The sequence below is a fragment of the Trichomonas vaginalis genome, chromosome IV, assembly GCF_026262505.1.
Source record: "Trichomonas vaginalis G3 chromosome IV, whole genome shotgun sequence".
NCBI lineage: Eukaryota > Parabasalia > Trichomonadida > Trichomonadidae > Trichomonas > Trichomonas vaginalis.
Genome location: NC_067206.1, coordinates 25,482,257 through 25,499,959, shown reverse-complemented (window position 1 = coordinate 25,499,959; position 17,703 = coordinate 25,482,257). Strand labels below are relative to the sequence as shown.

The following is a 17,703-nucleotide window of genomic DNA, read 5'->3' as shown; positions in this document are numbered from 1 at the left end:
CTCCAAATTTTTTTCAAAATCAAAAAAATGAGATAAAAAAATACGTTTGGAAATTCATTTTTAGCATTTTAGGAATTTTCTCACTTTTCTTCCAAATAGAGGTAGGGCAACGATAGGTCAAAAAGGCTTCTCTGATAGATTTCCTTGCCTTTTGGATATGCTATAATATATAGCCTAGCATGATAGGATATGATGTCAAAAGTTCGAACATAACTTAGGATCTTGAGAAAAATGAAAAACAAAAATTACATAAAAAAAGAAAAATTTTATCTAATTTGTTTTTTTGGACCGAATAAGTAATTTTATTGAATTTCAATACGACACATAGATTTTATTATTAGTAATAAATATAATGGTTTACTATTAACAAGGAACCTAAACTAATGAAAATTTGATTTCAAATATTGTATATGATTATCATAGATTACCAAAATATATTGCTATTTATGAGGATATAATATTGATTATTAGTAAATCGTATAAATTTAATAAATATACCATGAATATTGAATGAATTTCTTGATTCATAGGGGTAAAACGCGCTTTTATATGATTTAGACAGAGAATTTATGAGATGTAAATAACACAATAAAGGTTATATTGAATATTTTCTAAAAATAAATCGAAATTATATAAAACAATACATTTATTCATTGAAACTACTTGGACAAATATGAAACAAGCATTCAGGCAATACTTTTGAGACTTCAACGCATCTGATAATTTTTATATAACTTCACCTCTTATGCTTAGAGTGGAGGTATTGAGATCGTATAAGTATAGATGAGCTCACATTCAGATATGATGTGTGAACTTCTGTTTTCACTGCAATTTTGAATCAGAATAAACTCAAAACAAGAATAAAATGATATACTCACTCTCTAAATGTATTCGAGATTTAAAGTTGTATGAATAAAACGATTCATCTTTCGAAGCCTCCCATTTAATGAGAGACTTCGAAAGATGAATGTATTCATGTAGATGAAATACTATATATGACCATGTGTGATACTAAAGATATCAAAATGTTCATTTTTAAGTGCAATAGAAGGGTTATCTCTCGTAAAATCTCAATTTAAGGAAGATTTAGAAAGAACTCCTTTCCTAAGTAGATAGTGTGTGGTTTCTGTCTTTTGGTTGATCAGGAACTATGAAATTAAGTCGGACAGAAAGAAGTTCTTTCCAAAACAGACTCCAAATGAGTTGTTCGAAAAGAACTTCCTTCTGTATATGGATAATTGTAGTTACCGCACTGAAGTATGTGATTGTGATGATGGAGTTCTCGATAAATCTAAAATCGGATTAAGATTAATTGAAAACTCAAGTAATTCTTTGAAATCTTGTGTTGTCTGGCACTATAATAACCAAAGAATGAGAATATTATGTTGAATGATGAGTACGTGTGCTCGGCATTCGCCGAGCGAATTGAGTTTAACGTACTATGAAAAGTGACAAATTTGGGCTTTTTTTCCTAGGGTTATGATCTCTTCCTTTCTGCTCAATACGACAGAAATGAAAGAATGAATTTGTACTCCCTAATTGATTACTACAATCTGTATCTATCTTTAACATAGAATTAGCTGCATTGTGATTTACTCCAGAATTATTCAATTTAAGATCAACCTCGTAAATTTTAATCATATTGCACCAATACTCCTACGTTGAGATAAGAACATGATTATACATACCAAAGCCCCATATTAAAAATCAAAATTTAGCACCTCCATTATGCAACCACATTATTCGTCGCAAATAAGTATATTTACGCATATTATGATGCATATTCACACAACTCGTATACATGAAAAGTTATTAAAATCAGACAAAATTATTGCAATAAGGAAAAAAAACAACTTTATTATATATGTTAGTAATGAATTACAAATATTTCTACAAAGAATGCTCAATACTTCATATAATCTTCGAATATTTCTTATTACAAGTTAATACATTTTGACTCGAACATGATAAACAAAAGCCGACACGCTGATTACTACATTTATGAAAATATAGTACGTTTCCATTCATCTGTTTACTTGTTTTTGTTGGAATAAAATCATTTTTTTTTTCTTTCATGAAATAAGAATTTTGCTGCGAAAGCAATATCTCTAACAATAATTAATACATTACGTCAACTCTGGAATGAGTATTTATCAAATATGATATCAAAATCAAAAATTAGTTGTTTTTTATGAGTAAAAACGATGTAAATTGATTATTTGACTAATTATCAAATACTTTGATTTTCCAAATTTTTTTCGAAATTAATTTTTTCATGTGAAAATTCAAATTGTTTAATTTCATTTTTGAAATTTTGAATTTTTTTTGGAATTTTGAGTTGATCAATTCAGCAGAATTGATAATGCTATTGCTTTAGGGCATACCACAAGGTGATGAATAAAAGGTGAACATTAACAAATTATTTTAAATCACAAATATCATCCTCATCAACTTTAATTCTAAAAAGAACTGTACTGAATTATGAAAATGCATGATTTACATTATTAAAATCTTTGAATGAAAATAGTACAAGATAAGTTTTTATTCATTTTTAATTAGATTTAAACGAAAAACTACTCCATATTAAAATTTAAGTCGAGAAATCGTATTTTATTCTTATTTGTTAGCATTTTGTAGACATTCTAATCTTGAATTAATTTGTTACATGATATTATTAACAAATTTAACTGAAAAAATATGTTAATATGGAATAAACCATGATTATATAAGCTATCAATGCTATATATACATATGTAAAAGATTCATATTAACTCAATTAACAAAAATGATAGATTTTCATAAAGGTTCAATCTAGGTTCGTCCGAAAATTTTGATTTTTATATAGAAGACATAGTTTCATATACATAATTAAATTTTCAAACAAATTTGATCATACCATTTATTAAGCAGGATAGTATATTAATTACTATCAGTATAAAAATATAAAAATGATTATATTTAATTATTGCATAATTTAGTCAAAGAGTTATAAGCCTCAAGTGATCGTTATCACCTTCAATGCACGTATACTTTATTGATTCATAGATATTTAATCTATGTTTGACATGTTGTTGTCGTCATTCGTTTTGTTCCCATTCTTCCTAAGTTAGAATTAGAGAATACACCATCCACATCATCTAATTTGGTCCTCAGCGATAGATTGGTTCATTTTGGAGGAGTCCCATCAGACAGTTTTCGAGCACCAAATATCAAATTTTAATGTATACAAATCTTTAGTGATTTATCTCTTTTATGATGAGTAAAAGGTTTCTGCTCATCAACATTTGATTTCCGACATATATGATTTCTAATTGCAATTATTTACTTTCTTTTTATAATCTAACTCTGTGACTCATACCATAAATTAATTATTGGAAAGTGTCAATATGTTTGGCACAACGCATGGCAGAAGATACCAAACCATGCAGGGAATATGATACGTTTAAGGGTGCCCTATAGACGATAGACCACCCTCAGAAAAGCACTTTTAAGGTTATTATATTGAGAACTAGAATCCGGATAATCCATTCATTCGAGTTCTAATAAGGTTAATTTTGTGATGTTTACATTATCGTTATAGGGCACCCTTAAGATCTCCGAACTTTTTTTCCAAAAATTTTCTATCGTTGCCCTACCTCTTTCCAAATTGACATCCTTATTAGCACGTCTTAATTAATGAATGATGTCAGGCTTGTACAATAAAATAGGGGAAAATATGTCATTCTAAAATTGAGATGATAATTCGTAACGTTCTCAAACCCTTTGAATAACCCCATAAATAATTTTTGTGATATTTTTGTATAAATAATAGTAATATCATATACATAATATTTTATTTTCAAAGCCAATAGAAAAACCAAACACCAATTCTTTATGAAGATTTTAAAGCCAATATCATGTAGTATAAGCTGTATAAGCATATTAGATAATTTGGATGATATTAAGTGGAGGCTGAAGTCATTACGTATTGGTCGTCATTTTACATGGAGGTGAAGTGGGATGATTTCGCAACATTGAGTAATCACAAAATCGGTTTTTGATATTTTTTATTACTTGTTATGTGTATATTGTTTTTATCAAGTCATGTCATATCGCTCTCAATTTTATTTCTGATAAGGTTTTATTTTCAAAAGCTTATAATAATGATCTAAATCAATTTCTTGATTTTTTATTTTTAATTTTTTCTGATATAATCCAATCAAAATTCAAAAATGGGTAGTGATTATAGCGTCTCATATGCGGACATCGAAAACAAGGAAAACGAAACTCAGGTCATCTACAATGCTGTCGCCAAGAAGTATGGCGAAGAAAGATATGTTTCAAATTATCCAGATGCGCCAGAGATTGGTACACTTTATGATGTGATTGAATACACTGCGAAGAAGTTCCCTGACATACCATTCCTTGGAAACCGTATTTATGCCAATGGAAAGTGGCAAAATGAGTTCAAATTTATGAATCGTCTTGAATTCCGTAAACAGAGAGATGCACTTGGTTCATCATTGCGTACTAACTTCCCTTCACTTGGACAAAACGTTGGTATCTTGAGTCATAATAGAGTTGAATGGGTTTTGGCTCAACATGCTTGCTATGCATATAGATATGTACCTGTTCCTATTTACGATACATTTGGTATTGATAACATGCTTTTCATCATTAACTTCGCTCACCTCACTCATGTTTTCATATTTTCAACAAAAGTTCAAATGTTGTTGGATGCGATTGATGAAAACTGCTGCTTAACTGATTTGATCATTATTGAGTCAGAAGACACTCCATTTAACTATGATCAATATCGCAATCATAGAATCAGATTCCACAAGTTCAACGACTTGCTTAGTTGCCCACATATTTTACCAAACACTCCACCAAAACCACAAGATCCAGCCTTCATCATGTTTACTTCAGGAACATCTGGAAATTCTAAGGGTGTTGTAATCTCTCATTCAAACATGATCGCCACATCAAGTGCTACAATTATTTACGTATCTCATTTCACAACAAAAGATAGATACCTCTCATACTTACCACTTGCTCATGTCTTCGAGTCAATTCTTCATGTCATTGCACAAAAATCTGGAACTCCAATTGCCATTTACTCAGGAGATATTAAGCGCCTTACAGAAGAGTTCAAGATCATCAGACCAACAGTTGTCAGTGGCGTTCCAAGAGTTTTCGAAAGAATCCATGAGGGAGTTCAAGCACAGTTAAAGAAGAAATCTGCCATGCTTCAATCTGTTTTCAGTGCAGCCATCTCTATCAAGTCAGCTCTTCTCAGAAACCTCCGCATTAAGAAAGTTCCAATCTTCGATATGATCTTCAATCCAGTCAGACAGGCTATGGGTGGCTGCTGCAGATTGATTGTCTGCGCGGGCTCATACATGCCACCAGAACTTTCTCATTTCATGAGACTTGCTTTCAACTGCGATTTCGTCATTGGCTACGGTCTCAGTGAAACATCTGGTCCAATTCTTGGTCAGGCCGATTCAGATTGCCATGATGGAACATGCGGAATTCCATATCCATGCGGCGAAGTCAAACTTGTTGATGTCGAAGAAATGGGATTCTTCGCCAGCAAGAAGGAAGGTGAGTTACTTGTAAGAGGAGCCGGTGTTATCTCTGGCTATTACAAGAACCCTGAAGAGCAGAAGATTAATTTCGAAGACGGATGGCTCAAGACAGGAGACATTTTCAGAGTTACAGAATCAGGACAATTACAGATGGTTGGAAGACGTAAAGAGATTATTAAACTCTCTCAAGGCGAATACGTCTCAATTCAGAAATTAATGAATATCTACACACAAGTTAAAGGTGTTGCTCAGCTTTATATCCATGCCGGAATGTCCTCCAGATTCTTAACTGCTGTTGCCGTTCTTGAAAACGGATTCGCAGCAGATGAGAATTTCTTACTTAAGAAATTCGCTGAAATCGGTAAGGAAAACAAACTTAATGGTTTCGAGATGATCAGAGGAGTTTTTATCTCCCCTGAAGAATTCTCGCCAGCAAATGGATTGTTAACTCCATCCATGAAGCAATGCAGAAGAAGAATTGCTGAAAAGTATGCTCAGCAGCTTCAAGCACTTGAGGCAAAGTCTGCCTAATTCTTTTTTCAATTATTTTCATACTGTTAAAACCTATCGTATTAACAAATATTACATGTATTTTTAGTACATTCGTCAATGTTTAGTTGATATAAGAATATAATTCTATAGCAATATATATTATCTGGAATTTGGGAGATATGAGTCTATATATAAGTAACCGATGTACATTTTTGAGTAATTAAAGAAATTGGTCCTAAAGAAAGATGACTTAAAGAAAGTCTTTTGGCAAACATATGGTAAGGTTGTAACAAATCTCGAAATTTTTGTTTGAAATCTTAACTGTAATGACGGCCGTTGATTAAATCGGCTATTTTGTATTCTCGTTAGATTATCTTTGAGTAAAACAATTTATGCTAAGAAAAATTACAAACATTCTACAAAAATATATAATCTTTTAGCCCAAAGTTTGTACAATTGCGTGAAAGTACTATGATTCCTTTTATATTTGTATATGCATGAAGAAAAACACCCCGAATTCAACATTGATAAAAATAACTATGATTTACTTCGTATTTTACAGGTCATGTGCACACATGTTGATAAGTAATAAAATTTTTTGATCATAGTTTCAGTTTCAAGAAATAGATATCAAATGATGTAATTTTTTGAAGTGTCTTTATATTTTACCTGTATTCTCTAAAATATGGATTAAAATAATATTGATTTATCGTTTTAAATTCCTGATTTTTGAATTATTTCATCTAATAATTGAGTTTGAATTCCTGATTTTTAATATTTTTCCAAATTTTTTTCACTTTTCAAAAAATGAAAGATAAAACCAAACATTTGTTCCTACAAAACATCAAACTTGATTTTTTTTGGAATTTTCAAAGTTGACTCAGGCTCTTATATGCGTTGAATTAAGGCATCCAATCATCGAAAGTAGCGAAGATAAACATTATCAATATTCATTTTGAAAAAATACACACGCAACTTATCTCTTACTCATTAAGTAAACTAAGCAATTGATGCACATCCAAAATATCCTAAAAATATACCTAATTATACCATTTTTTAAAATTCTTTACAATTCTCTTTGGAACCTCAGTATTATAATCGAAAATTTCAATGTAGATATAGATTAAATGAATCCGAACAGTCATTTTTTATGATACAGTGATTTTATATCATATTTCTTTCTTATACCCTTTATAAAATGCTTGATTTAAGAAAGATACAGTTTGTATACTACTGACAGCGTGTGTTATTACATTCCCATAAATAAAATAGTATTAATTCTGAATATTCTGAGACATTTTATTAATGATTCGGGTTACAATAATCCTATTTGAGCACTATAGCTGAGCGACATTTCAATTTAATGACACATTTAACATAATATGAGGATTTTTTTCAATATTTTTATGGAAACTCATGATCCATTGTCAAAAATTCATACCATTTAACTACGGATCTCTGTTATTTCCATATCTGAAGAAATTGGATTAAAAAAAATAAAAAATTTTCATATCACAAGTCTGAAAATCGTTTCAAATTCTTTAGAAACGGTCTTATGGTACAGCTTTTTAGAACAGCATACCCCCCAACAACATATAAAGCGCATATTTGTAGTTGCGCCTTTATATTTCGTGCAATCTGCTGGCTTATAACATACGTAGTTCCTATTATAATTTGCGTTTTTTATTATTTCAATCAATCCCAAGTTCAGATAGATCAAGAATATCCTACATATTTTCCAGGCGATATAGTTTCTGTCTCTTTAATCAAGAATACAACAAGCGGCTCTATCGAATCTCTTTCATACCCAGCAGATATTCCTAAATTCCTTCCAATGTTTGAAGTTGCACAGGAAGTTGACGAAACCGGAAATATCACAGCATCTACAGTTCGTGTACGCGCAGAGATCACAGATGATTCTACAATTATCGGTGTAAACATTATATTTGCTTATAATGTTAGCCTTAGAAAGTGGTCTCGCAGTGATACTAGCAGCTATGGATTTTTCGCTCAACAATTCCCACAAGGAGTTGAAAAAATCACATGCCAAGGTGTTTTATCTCTCTACCAGGAGAAAGCTGTAGATTTCCGTGGATCTCTTCCAAATGACGTTATACCTTCAATGAATCATATTAATGTACAGAATTTACTTACTGCTCAATCCAACGTTTCTTCGTTGTATTTCATTACATGGAGAGACCACGTTCCTCAATACAGAGTTGCCTCATCAGGTAAATATACATTTGAATGCTACTTAAAGATCATGATTAGCGATATCACGATCATGCACTCACTTCCATTGGTTTCTATTATAGAAAGCATCATTATCTTATGGCTTTCTACACATATTCTTGTTTCTCTTATCGTTGGCTTTATCCAACATCATACTTTTTATAATGGCATTGTTACAACCATTAAGGAAAGACACTATACACCAACATCTAACAGATCAGTTAGACATTAATTGTTTAATATTTTATTTGAGTTTTTTTATTAAATATATCTTTGAATATTTAGAAATTAAATAATACAGTTTTTTACAATATAACATATACTTAATTATAGACAATTTACCTTAATACGGGGCAATGTGGCTCAATCTTAAAAAGATAATCAATATTTTGTAATTGCTTTTTCACCAATAAACACCAGATGGGAATATATGATAGAATAGATCAAATGTGTTCAATATCTCAAGCAAAATAGTCTTCATCTTGATGGTAAACTTGAATCGTTCTGTCTATATTGAAGATAAACCATCATTATTGAAGTGGATGATTTTTCTTTCAATGCACATATTATTCTGCTTAAAAACTCATAACTGTTGATGGAAAAACAGAATTAGTCCGACGATTATTTTTTTCGGTTTATTATTATCAATGAATGACATTAAAAATATAGAACAACGCTTAGAGATTTTCCGCAAGGCAATATTCACGGAAGAATCCAGCGATTTTAAGGGCGTTGTTCTTGCAACAAGCACTGAAAAACCAAATCTTTATTCAGTTGATGATGCGATATTCAGATGGATTTATGGTGTCTTCGTTACAAACTCATACCTTATCATTACACCAGACAAATTAGTTACATTATGCAAGGATGACAAAGCCTCAGACGCAATTGCTGCCGCTAGAACACCAGAAAAGGTCATAATTGACCAGCTCAAGGGATCCATAGCTGACCAAGTTAAAATTTATGCAAATGGCCGTCTTTTTGGCTCTGAAAACGCAATCGCCGACTCTGATCTTTCCAGCCTTTCATTGACTGATAAGACATACGATTTGGAAGGTGTTCTTATTGTCCACCTTGATGTTGAGCTTGCTCGTATCCGTAATGCAGCCCGTGTTGCTGATGGTGCCCTTACGAAGGTATTCAAGCTTCAAATGGAACAAATCATCGAATCATCTGATACAATATCACTTAAATCTCTTTCAAACGATACCCGTAAGGACTTGAACAATCCTTCAAAGGTCAATCCAAAATTAAACCCATCAGATGTCGAGCCAGCATTCCGTCCAGCCATCAGATGTGGTAGCAACTTCGACATCGACTTCCCACCAACCATCGGAGAAGGCAATCTTACAACAGATTTCGTTAATGCTACAATCGGTATCAACTTCAAGTCATATTGCGCTTGCGTTGGCCGTACATACATCATTAATGGTTCTGATGATGTCAAGAGGGCTTACAAGTCATTAGTTAAAGCCAAACAAGACGCATTCGAACAATGCAAGGCCGGCAACACACTTGGAGCCATCTACCGCGCATTCGTCAAGGGCCTCGATGAGCAATACCAACAGTACGTTCCACATTCAATCGGTGGCTTCTGCGGAACATACGCTATTTCCAGAAGACACCTTATCACTGACGACTCCGAAGAGAAGATCCCCAACAACTGCTCCATTATTCTCGCTCTTGGCCTTAAGGGCGTCAAAATTGGAGATCAGCCACCTTTCTCTTTATCCCTCGTTGATACAGTCCAAATTGCCGATGGCGAGGACGGAGTTAAATTCGCTACAAACGCTAAGGACCGCTACAAGTTAATTTCCTACAAACTCAGCAACGAAGACCAAGATTCAATTTTACAGGAGATGCTTAACGATCAGCGTCCAATGTACGAGCGTACACGTAACAAGACCGGCTCAGGCACCAAGAAGGATGAAGAAGATCCAGAAATGCTTGCTTACTTCGAGAGTATCAAGAATCAACGCAAATCCACCTCTTCTTCCACCTCATCCAAGAACAAAGATGATGATTCTGACAACACGCAATATACTTCATTCGATAATATGTCAGATCTTACGACAAGAGGTGTTACAACGATAGAAATCATCAAACCAAGATGGACAGTCTTACTTCCAATGTATGGCCGCTTAGTTCCATTCCATATCAACACGATCAAGTCAGCAAAGGCTTCAACATCAACAGATTCAACAGAATCAAAACTCGATATCAACTTCAACATTCCTAAGGCTACGGATAGTGAAACCTTCAAATACTTCATCAAAGAACTTACATTCTCCCAGAAAGGAAACCAGATGTTCGACCAAATTGCCAAAGATATCAACTCCATGAGAAGCCACTTTACGAAACTCCTCAAGCGTAAGCAAGAAGAGAAGACTCTTTACAAGGGTGAAGATCTCATCCCTCTCCAGGCTGGTCCAGGAAAGAATATTCCTCGTATCTCCGGCCACGTCCATCTTCGTCCAGCTCTCAACGGTAACAAGACTGTTGGTACCATCGAAGCCCACGTAAACGGCTTCCGATTCAGATCCACCACTCACGAACGTCTTGATGTTATGTATAAGAACATTGAACTTGCCATTTACCTTCCAGCCACAGAGGATAACGAAATGATGACTCTTATCCACTTCTACCTCAAGAAACCTATCACCACAGGTAAACAATCCTCCCAACACATTACATTCTACAAACCAACAGGAGACACATCCGTAGATGTTTCCAAACAAGGCAATTCCATGACAGACCAAGCCGAACTTGCCGAAGAAGAGCGCGACAGAAAGATCCGCAAGAAGATCAACAAAGAATTCAAGTACTTCAAAGATTTACTTGAAGACAAAGAGCTCGGATTAGATAATCCACCTAAATTAGTTGTTCCACACAAACAATTAGGTTTCTACGGTGTTTGTTCCAAGGAAATGTCCGTTATCTATCTTCTTCCTAATGCTATTGCATCTGTTGTTAATTCCCCACCTTTCGTTCTCATGATGGATAGAGTCGATATCGTTGTATTCGAACGTGAAACATTGTCAGTCACAAACATCGATATCAGCTTCATTCTCAAGAATCTCACACAGGAAGTTGTCCAGATTTCTCATGTCTCTGTCACTGATGCTAAGAACATCAAGCAATGGCTCGGCGTTCTTCAGATTCCATTCTTCAGCTCAAAGAACAACATCACATGGAAAGATGTCATTCCTAACATCCTTAAGAAGGGAAGAGCTTACTTCGAATCAGAAATCGGAGGATGGAAGGGATTCTTCAATGATGAAGAGGAAGAAGTTGACTCTGAAGTCGAAGATAAGACATGGAAAGATGATGATGACGATGAGGGATTCGATGGAGGAGATGATGACGATGATGAAGAATTTGATGCTGCTCCTTCTGATGAAGATGAAGACGAAGACGAGATGCCAGCTGAAGACTCTGAAGATGAGGGTAAGGACTGGAGACAATTGGATGAAGAAGCTAAAGCTGCAGATGAAAGAGCTAAGGCTAAGAGAGAAAGAAAGAAAGAACATCATCATCACCATCACCATTAAATTATTATAACTTTTTTTTTGGACAAATAAAAAAATATAAAATTATATTTATTCTATGTTTTGCTCTTTTTAAAGTACACTCACACAGAAAATTATCATCATTCTTTTAGAAAAGGTGTATTTAAGTGAAAAACTCTTGAAAGAATTTCAATATGCTCACAAAAATATTCGTTAATTTAATAGAATTGAAAGGATCTCACTGATAAAATTGATTTGAAGGCCAAAATTTATAAATTTCGACTAAATGTATTCTTCGGTTTTACCTCCTGAGCTTCCATTGTGAATCAATGTAATCATATTCATGTTTATTTGATTTAGGAGTTTTGATTTCTTGTCGTCAGGAAAAGTGACAAAATAATTTTCTAGTCGTCTAACGACAATCATTTTTTTTTACTATCTTAAATGCGAATAATTCATACCAAAATTTTTTATTTAGATAACATAGTATAAATATTATATAAATATGCAATCAAATGGTTAATGAGTGCTTTTATATTTAAATTTTCTTTATATCCTTAAAACTATGCCAAACTAAGATTCATATTGTCATCAAAATTGCCAGATGAGAATGATAAAACCATCATTTATATAATTTATTGAATTTGAAATTTTGATTTTTTTTACATATTATTCTTGTTATCAGAGATTAAGAATTGGCAAAATGAATCGGTCAAAATATTTAAGCTTTAATATCCTAATGCTTAGTCAACCCATAATTTGATAAAAAATCATTTGACAGTGTAAAACGGTTATTTCCAATCAAAAAGTTGATTTATTAACGCTTTTTTGACACTCATCTGACTATTGATAGTCGTTACATAGTCGTAAACTTTTGCTTTTTTCTAATATTGCTATATATTCCAAATATCATTAATAATTTCGAGTTTTTTTAGAGAAAATTTTATAAATTGAATCACATTAACAGCTATTTTGTCAAATGGATGGCAATTTTGAATAAATATTGGCACACTATTTTCCATTTAGTAAAGTAATGATACTTGTGGCAATGAATTCAAATTGTTTGCCAAATGTTAGCTTACATGATTAACTTTTTTAATTGAGTAAGCTCTATAAAGAATGCTACGTGTTTGTGAAATGTATTTAACAAAATTTTCATTTTTTTTTAAATTTTGTTTTTTTCCTCTTCATTTTGTTTTCTGAGAATGTCAAAAATCATATTATATTTACATAAAAATACAAACAAACATATTTATTAGATTGAATTAACAATACTTACAAACAATTGAAACTGATCGATAACTCTGATTAATTCATTTTCCCATCTATTTTCAATAGCATCAATAGCCTTCATATACAATCCTTCGAGAACTACCAAGTAGAGGGCAATGTTCTTATCATGGGCATTTATCCTTGCAGTAAGAAATTCTTTGACAATATCGATTTCAATATCGAATAAATCTTGGAGTTCAGATTGAGGAACATTTGAAATTTGATGGCATGAGTTTTCACGGTCTTCGAGCATGAAAGCACCAACAGCTTCTGTAACACATGCAATTGCATTATTAGAAAAATAAGCTTTTTCAAATCCAAATAATGAATTAACATTTTCAGCTTCGATTACAAGGTCATGAGCGCAATAATCTCTTGTGTCTTTTGAATGAAGCTGAGCAAACTCCGTGAGATTTGCCATGTTAGAAAGGTACTTACTAGAAGAGACATACTCAAAAGAATTGTTTTGCTGTGTTTTCTTGACAGGCTTAGAATTATTATTTTCAGGAATTTGCTGGACTATAGGGTTCTTCTCAAAGCAAACTCCGTTGGTTTGAAGGAGGTAATCTGTGGCCTTGTTAGCATCATAGCCAAAAACGTTGAGGGCTCTAAGAGAATCATTCTTTGGGAATTTTAATTCTTGCAAATATTTGTAAGACTGTTCTTGCTCCTTTGTCAAAACTCTCTTTTCAAGGCTGGATGTACTGTATTTATAAACTTCTTGGATTTTATCAGCTTCAACATTAGAAACATTTACAAAATTCTGAATTTTCTTAAGAGAATTTGAATAATCGCAAAAGTCACCAGTTTGTGGAATTTCGCTATTTGTAAGGAACATGTAATACATGTTTGATTGATTTTTGAGAGAATTGTGTGATTCTGTACTACCATTTGTGATAATTAAGCAATCTGTATTTTTCTTTTGCCATTTGGAAATGAAATTAGATAATATCTTGGTGTTAACATGTGGCTTGACCTTGAGGTATGTTTTGGTTCCTGTAATAGAGCAGATTGAAGTCTCCATAAGATCTAAACAATTAAGTTTTTTGAAAAATTGTGGTTTTTTAAATAATGCTTTGAACTCATTCAATTTTTTTGAAAGAAATCGTCGCTTTTGTAAAAAAGCGAAGAATATTAATGTACAACCAAAATACTATCATTTCAATTAAGGGTTTCGTTTTGCGAAAAAAACGTACAATACGCAATTTCGCTAAAAAAACATTTAGCTAGCAATTGCGACCTTTGACTCCACTCAAGACGTCACTTTTTTAATTTTGCGGTATCATATTTTTGGAAAATCTTTATGAATATTATATAAAAAGTCTCTTTAATATCTATATTTCATATTTTTATCGATTTTTAAAGTTTTTGCGAAAAGTATTCAATTATTTTTGCTATTTGGTCGGGTAAATGTCAGATTTGCGACATTTTCTGATATGATATTCAGATTCTACGTTGATAATAATGCTTATAGAACCCTCTTGCTATTGTGTCAAAATTGCGAAACCGATAGCAAAAATATCTCGCAATATCAAAATTGAGATATTGAGTGAATTATGCATTATAGAGATTAAAAATCTGATTTGTGAAAACATCTCATCAGTTTCTAGCTAATTCAAAAATCTTTACTATCTTATTCGATTAAAATGAAAAGGGAATAGTTTCATTATGCTTTAAATGACAGCCTTATAATATAATCATAGTTTTCGCTCAATATGCAGCATTTTTTTTTCGAAATCTATGGTCAATATCCTAAATACTGATTGCTTTGCATTCATATCTCTTACATTTTCTATACCCACATCACTATTCATTGCTATTCCTATCTTTTTCATTTTTGTTTGTTTCTCATAATTTCTCAAAAAACATGATAACTTGATATTTGTAAATATCATACTTTATAACGTAAATAAGAAATTGACCTATTAAGAAAAGCAGTAATGAAAAGAAAATCTGAAATTCATAAAAATTACAAGTTTCTGATGACAATTAGCTTAATTAAACCAGGTACAAGATTATATAATTGTATTTTCTATCCAAATATCCATATAATATCTTATCCAGAAAAAAAAACTTGATCAATACCAAATGATTTTTTAACTAGTAAATAAAGTATTTTCTTTACACACACATTGTATATCATAGTTTTTTTTTTTGGTTTCGCAAAACATCCAAAAACAAATATGCTATAAAAGTGACAATTTTAGCAAAACGAAACCCTTATTTCAATTTTCATTATTATTTTTCCATGCAATTTTATGGTAAATAATTTTCTAAACTTTACAATAAGCATGGAAATATTTCATGACTATATGTGATGCTATGGCTAAAATACTTTCTTTCCTTAGTAAAATGATAAGTGAGTGGTTTCTAGATATTTCTTCAAAAAAATCATTTAAATATCAGGAATTATTTTTTTTTTTGAAATTATTAGACAGTTGGAAAATCAAATTCAATATACGTTCTTATAAATTTGAAACTAGTCATTATATATTTATTATCATTTAGATTTTTTTTTTAGGGTCCACTGTAAGGCCAAATAAGGTCTATCGTCGTCCCAAAAATATTGCTCGAGATGGTGTTTTACTAAGGCCCAAAACTTAAAAAAACATAAAAAAATTAACTTTACTCTTTTGAGATCCTTATCAGATATGCATCAATTTGATGCAGTATCGCAGTTCAAATCTGATTTTTTAATGTAGATGTACTCTAACATCCTTTAAAAAATGCAAAATGATATTAATTAAGCTTTTCATTTCTGTATCATACACGAAACAAAATCGTTCATTATACTAAAATTTATCAAAGTTTGATTAATGAAAAAATAATATCTAAATTTTTACATTGAGTCGGCTATTGATATGGTTAATATTAAATCTTGTAAAAATTGGCATTATCCAGAATAATACCCACTAAAATACACAATTTTTTTTAAAAAAATTTTATCAATTGTTATGGTATATCTTTATGATAATGAATAAAATGCTTATTTTTCATAAGTAAATACATAATTTATGCTTAAACACAAAAAATAACACGAAAAATTTTTGGCCAACATATCTAAACTAAGGATAATGGTTTGAATATATAAACAATAATACTTTGTCCAGGGAATTAAATTTGTGCTATCCAATTGTCAATTCTTTGAATTTTTTTTAAATGCAAGATATCCCGGCATTAGCCTCAATAAATATATATATTATGCATCATAATATTAGTTTGTAATGGCATTAAAGCGAAATTCCTAATTTCTTCTCAATTAAATTCCTTGAAAAACATCGGAATTAATGATTGGAAATAGGTCAAAAAAATTCCTAATATAAAACTTATACTTAAGATAAAATTAAAATTCGAAAATATCTATTTTTCAAAACACGCATCCAAAAGCGAAAAAATTCGAAAAAATTATGTTCTTATAAAACTCACTGATTTTGCAATTTTTATGAGATTTGAAGTGATAGAATATATTACCATCTTATTGAAACATATGCTTCATTGTTGTATTCACATAATATTAATCAGAACACTAGGAAAAGTGGATTTTCGAAAAATGACGATAACGATTATTTGCAAATCGCCTCTCAATTTTGAGAGACTTTCAATTTTTACAGTGGACCCTTAAAAGAAATTCACATAATTTTGAAATTTCGTATCAAAAAGCATGATAAATCAATTTTTATATCAAATATGATAAAGAATAATTGCATTCTAGCAAAATATACACTTGGTTTATTTACCCGACTCTTTGTTTTGGTTTTTGTAACAAAGGTCGTATAACCGTTGAAAGGAATTCAAATTTTTATAACGTGCTTTTCAAAATAAAAGGGTACAAAGAAAGGTAGACCAGCAAAATTTTTACCAATAATTTTTGATTTTGGCTATGGATACTTACTATATGGGGGATGGATATTTGATGTGCGAAGTATCGCATGAAAGTTATCGGGTCGATTTTGAGATATTATTATTAAAAATTATATTCAATATCTTGCTCACTAAATATATTCTTTTGAGATGTGAAATGTGTTCACGGTTTAAATTTTGAACATTACATATTTTTCAGAAAATTTAGTATATATTCTTTTATTGTCATTAGATAACATGAATATTTTGGTACAACACACGTAAGTTAGAGTTTGTGTAGTTGTGTGTTTCTTCACAACTGAAAAAAAATATCATAATTCGTAACTTTGGAATTTTGATTGAGTTGATTTTTGATTATTCTAATAATATTGTAAAACAAAATTGGAGTATTCAGCATGGAGAGCGTAATTTACCACAATATTATATTACAAATAGTTATATTGATAAGATACGAATTGGAATTGAACCAAAAATATATATGTATGATATCAAAATTATAAAAACCGAGTAATATCATCTAGTGGATTATGTTAATACATTTGTTTCTGCTCAAATTCATAAAGGAATTTCCAAAAAAAAAATTCGAAAAAATAAAAATCTAGAACAAAATAACAATTTTAACATCAAAAAATGAAAAATAGAAAATTTTTGGAATTATAAAGATGTTTTATAATTGATTTAAATGAGAATGTTTGCATTCTGGTTAAGGATGTCAATTCGGAAAATTGTTTTCATTTTAGGAGAATATAATTTTCCTTTTGGAAAAT

The 17,703-nt window shown here is 31.2% G+C and overlaps 4 protein-coding genes across 4 annotated transcripts, besides 4 other annotated features; 3 read left to right on the top strand and 1 right to left on the bottom strand.

The window, feature by feature from the left end:
- Positions 1–1,392: 1,392 nt before the first annotated feature.
- Positions 1,393–1,440: a mobile genetic element.
- A 2,006-nt stretch (positions 1,441–3,446) lies between these two features.
- Positions 3,447–3,481: a terminal%2Cinverted (terminal inverted repeat of Kolobok-5_TV transposon ID:TVAGG3_0166740).
- Positions 3,447–3,586: a mobile genetic element.
- A 620-nt stretch (positions 3,587–4,206) lies between these two features.
- Positions 4,207–6,632, top strand: TVAGG3_0166720 (long chain fatty acid--CoA ligase family; the record flags this gene model as incomplete). The annotated part of the gene is made up of 1 exon (XM_001325288.2): positions 4,212–6,101. One exon carries the CDS (start codon positions 4,212–4,214, stop codon positions 6,099–6,101), a length of 1,890 nt encoding a protein of 629 aa, XP_001325323.1.
- Positions 6,633–6,792: 160 nt separating this feature from the next.
- On the top strand, positions 6,793–8,605 carry TVAGG3_0166710 (carbohydrate sulfotransferase 5 family; the record flags this gene model as incomplete). The annotated part of the gene is made up of 1 exon (XM_001325287.1): positions 7,618–8,526. One exon carries the CDS (start codon positions 7,618–7,620, stop codon positions 8,524–8,526), a length of 909 nt encoding a protein of 302 aa, XP_001325322.1.
- Positions 8,606–8,911: 306 nt separating this feature from the next.
- TVAGG3_0166700 (Clan MG, family M24, aminopeptidase P-like metallopeptidase) lies at positions 8,912–11,916 on the top strand (the record flags this gene model as incomplete). The annotated part of the gene is made up of 1 exon (XM_001325286.1): positions 8,942–11,845. One exon carries the CDS (start codon positions 8,942–8,944, stop codon positions 11,843–11,845), a length of 2,904 nt encoding a protein of 967 aa, XP_001325321.1.
- Positions 11,917–13,058: 1,142 nt separating this feature from the next.
- On the bottom strand, positions 13,059–14,123 carry TVAGG3_0166690 (UBA-like family; the record flags this gene model as incomplete). The annotated part of the gene is made up of 1 exon (XM_001325285.1): positions 13,059–14,099. The coding sequence occupies one exon, from the start codon at positions 14,097–14,099 to the stop codon at positions 13,059–13,061; it is 1,041 nt and encodes a 346-aa protein (XP_001325320.1).
- A 1,473-nt stretch (positions 14,124–15,596) lies between these two features.
- Positions 15,597–16,693: a mobile genetic element.
- The last annotated feature ends 1,010 nt before the right edge of the window (positions 16,694–17,703 follow it).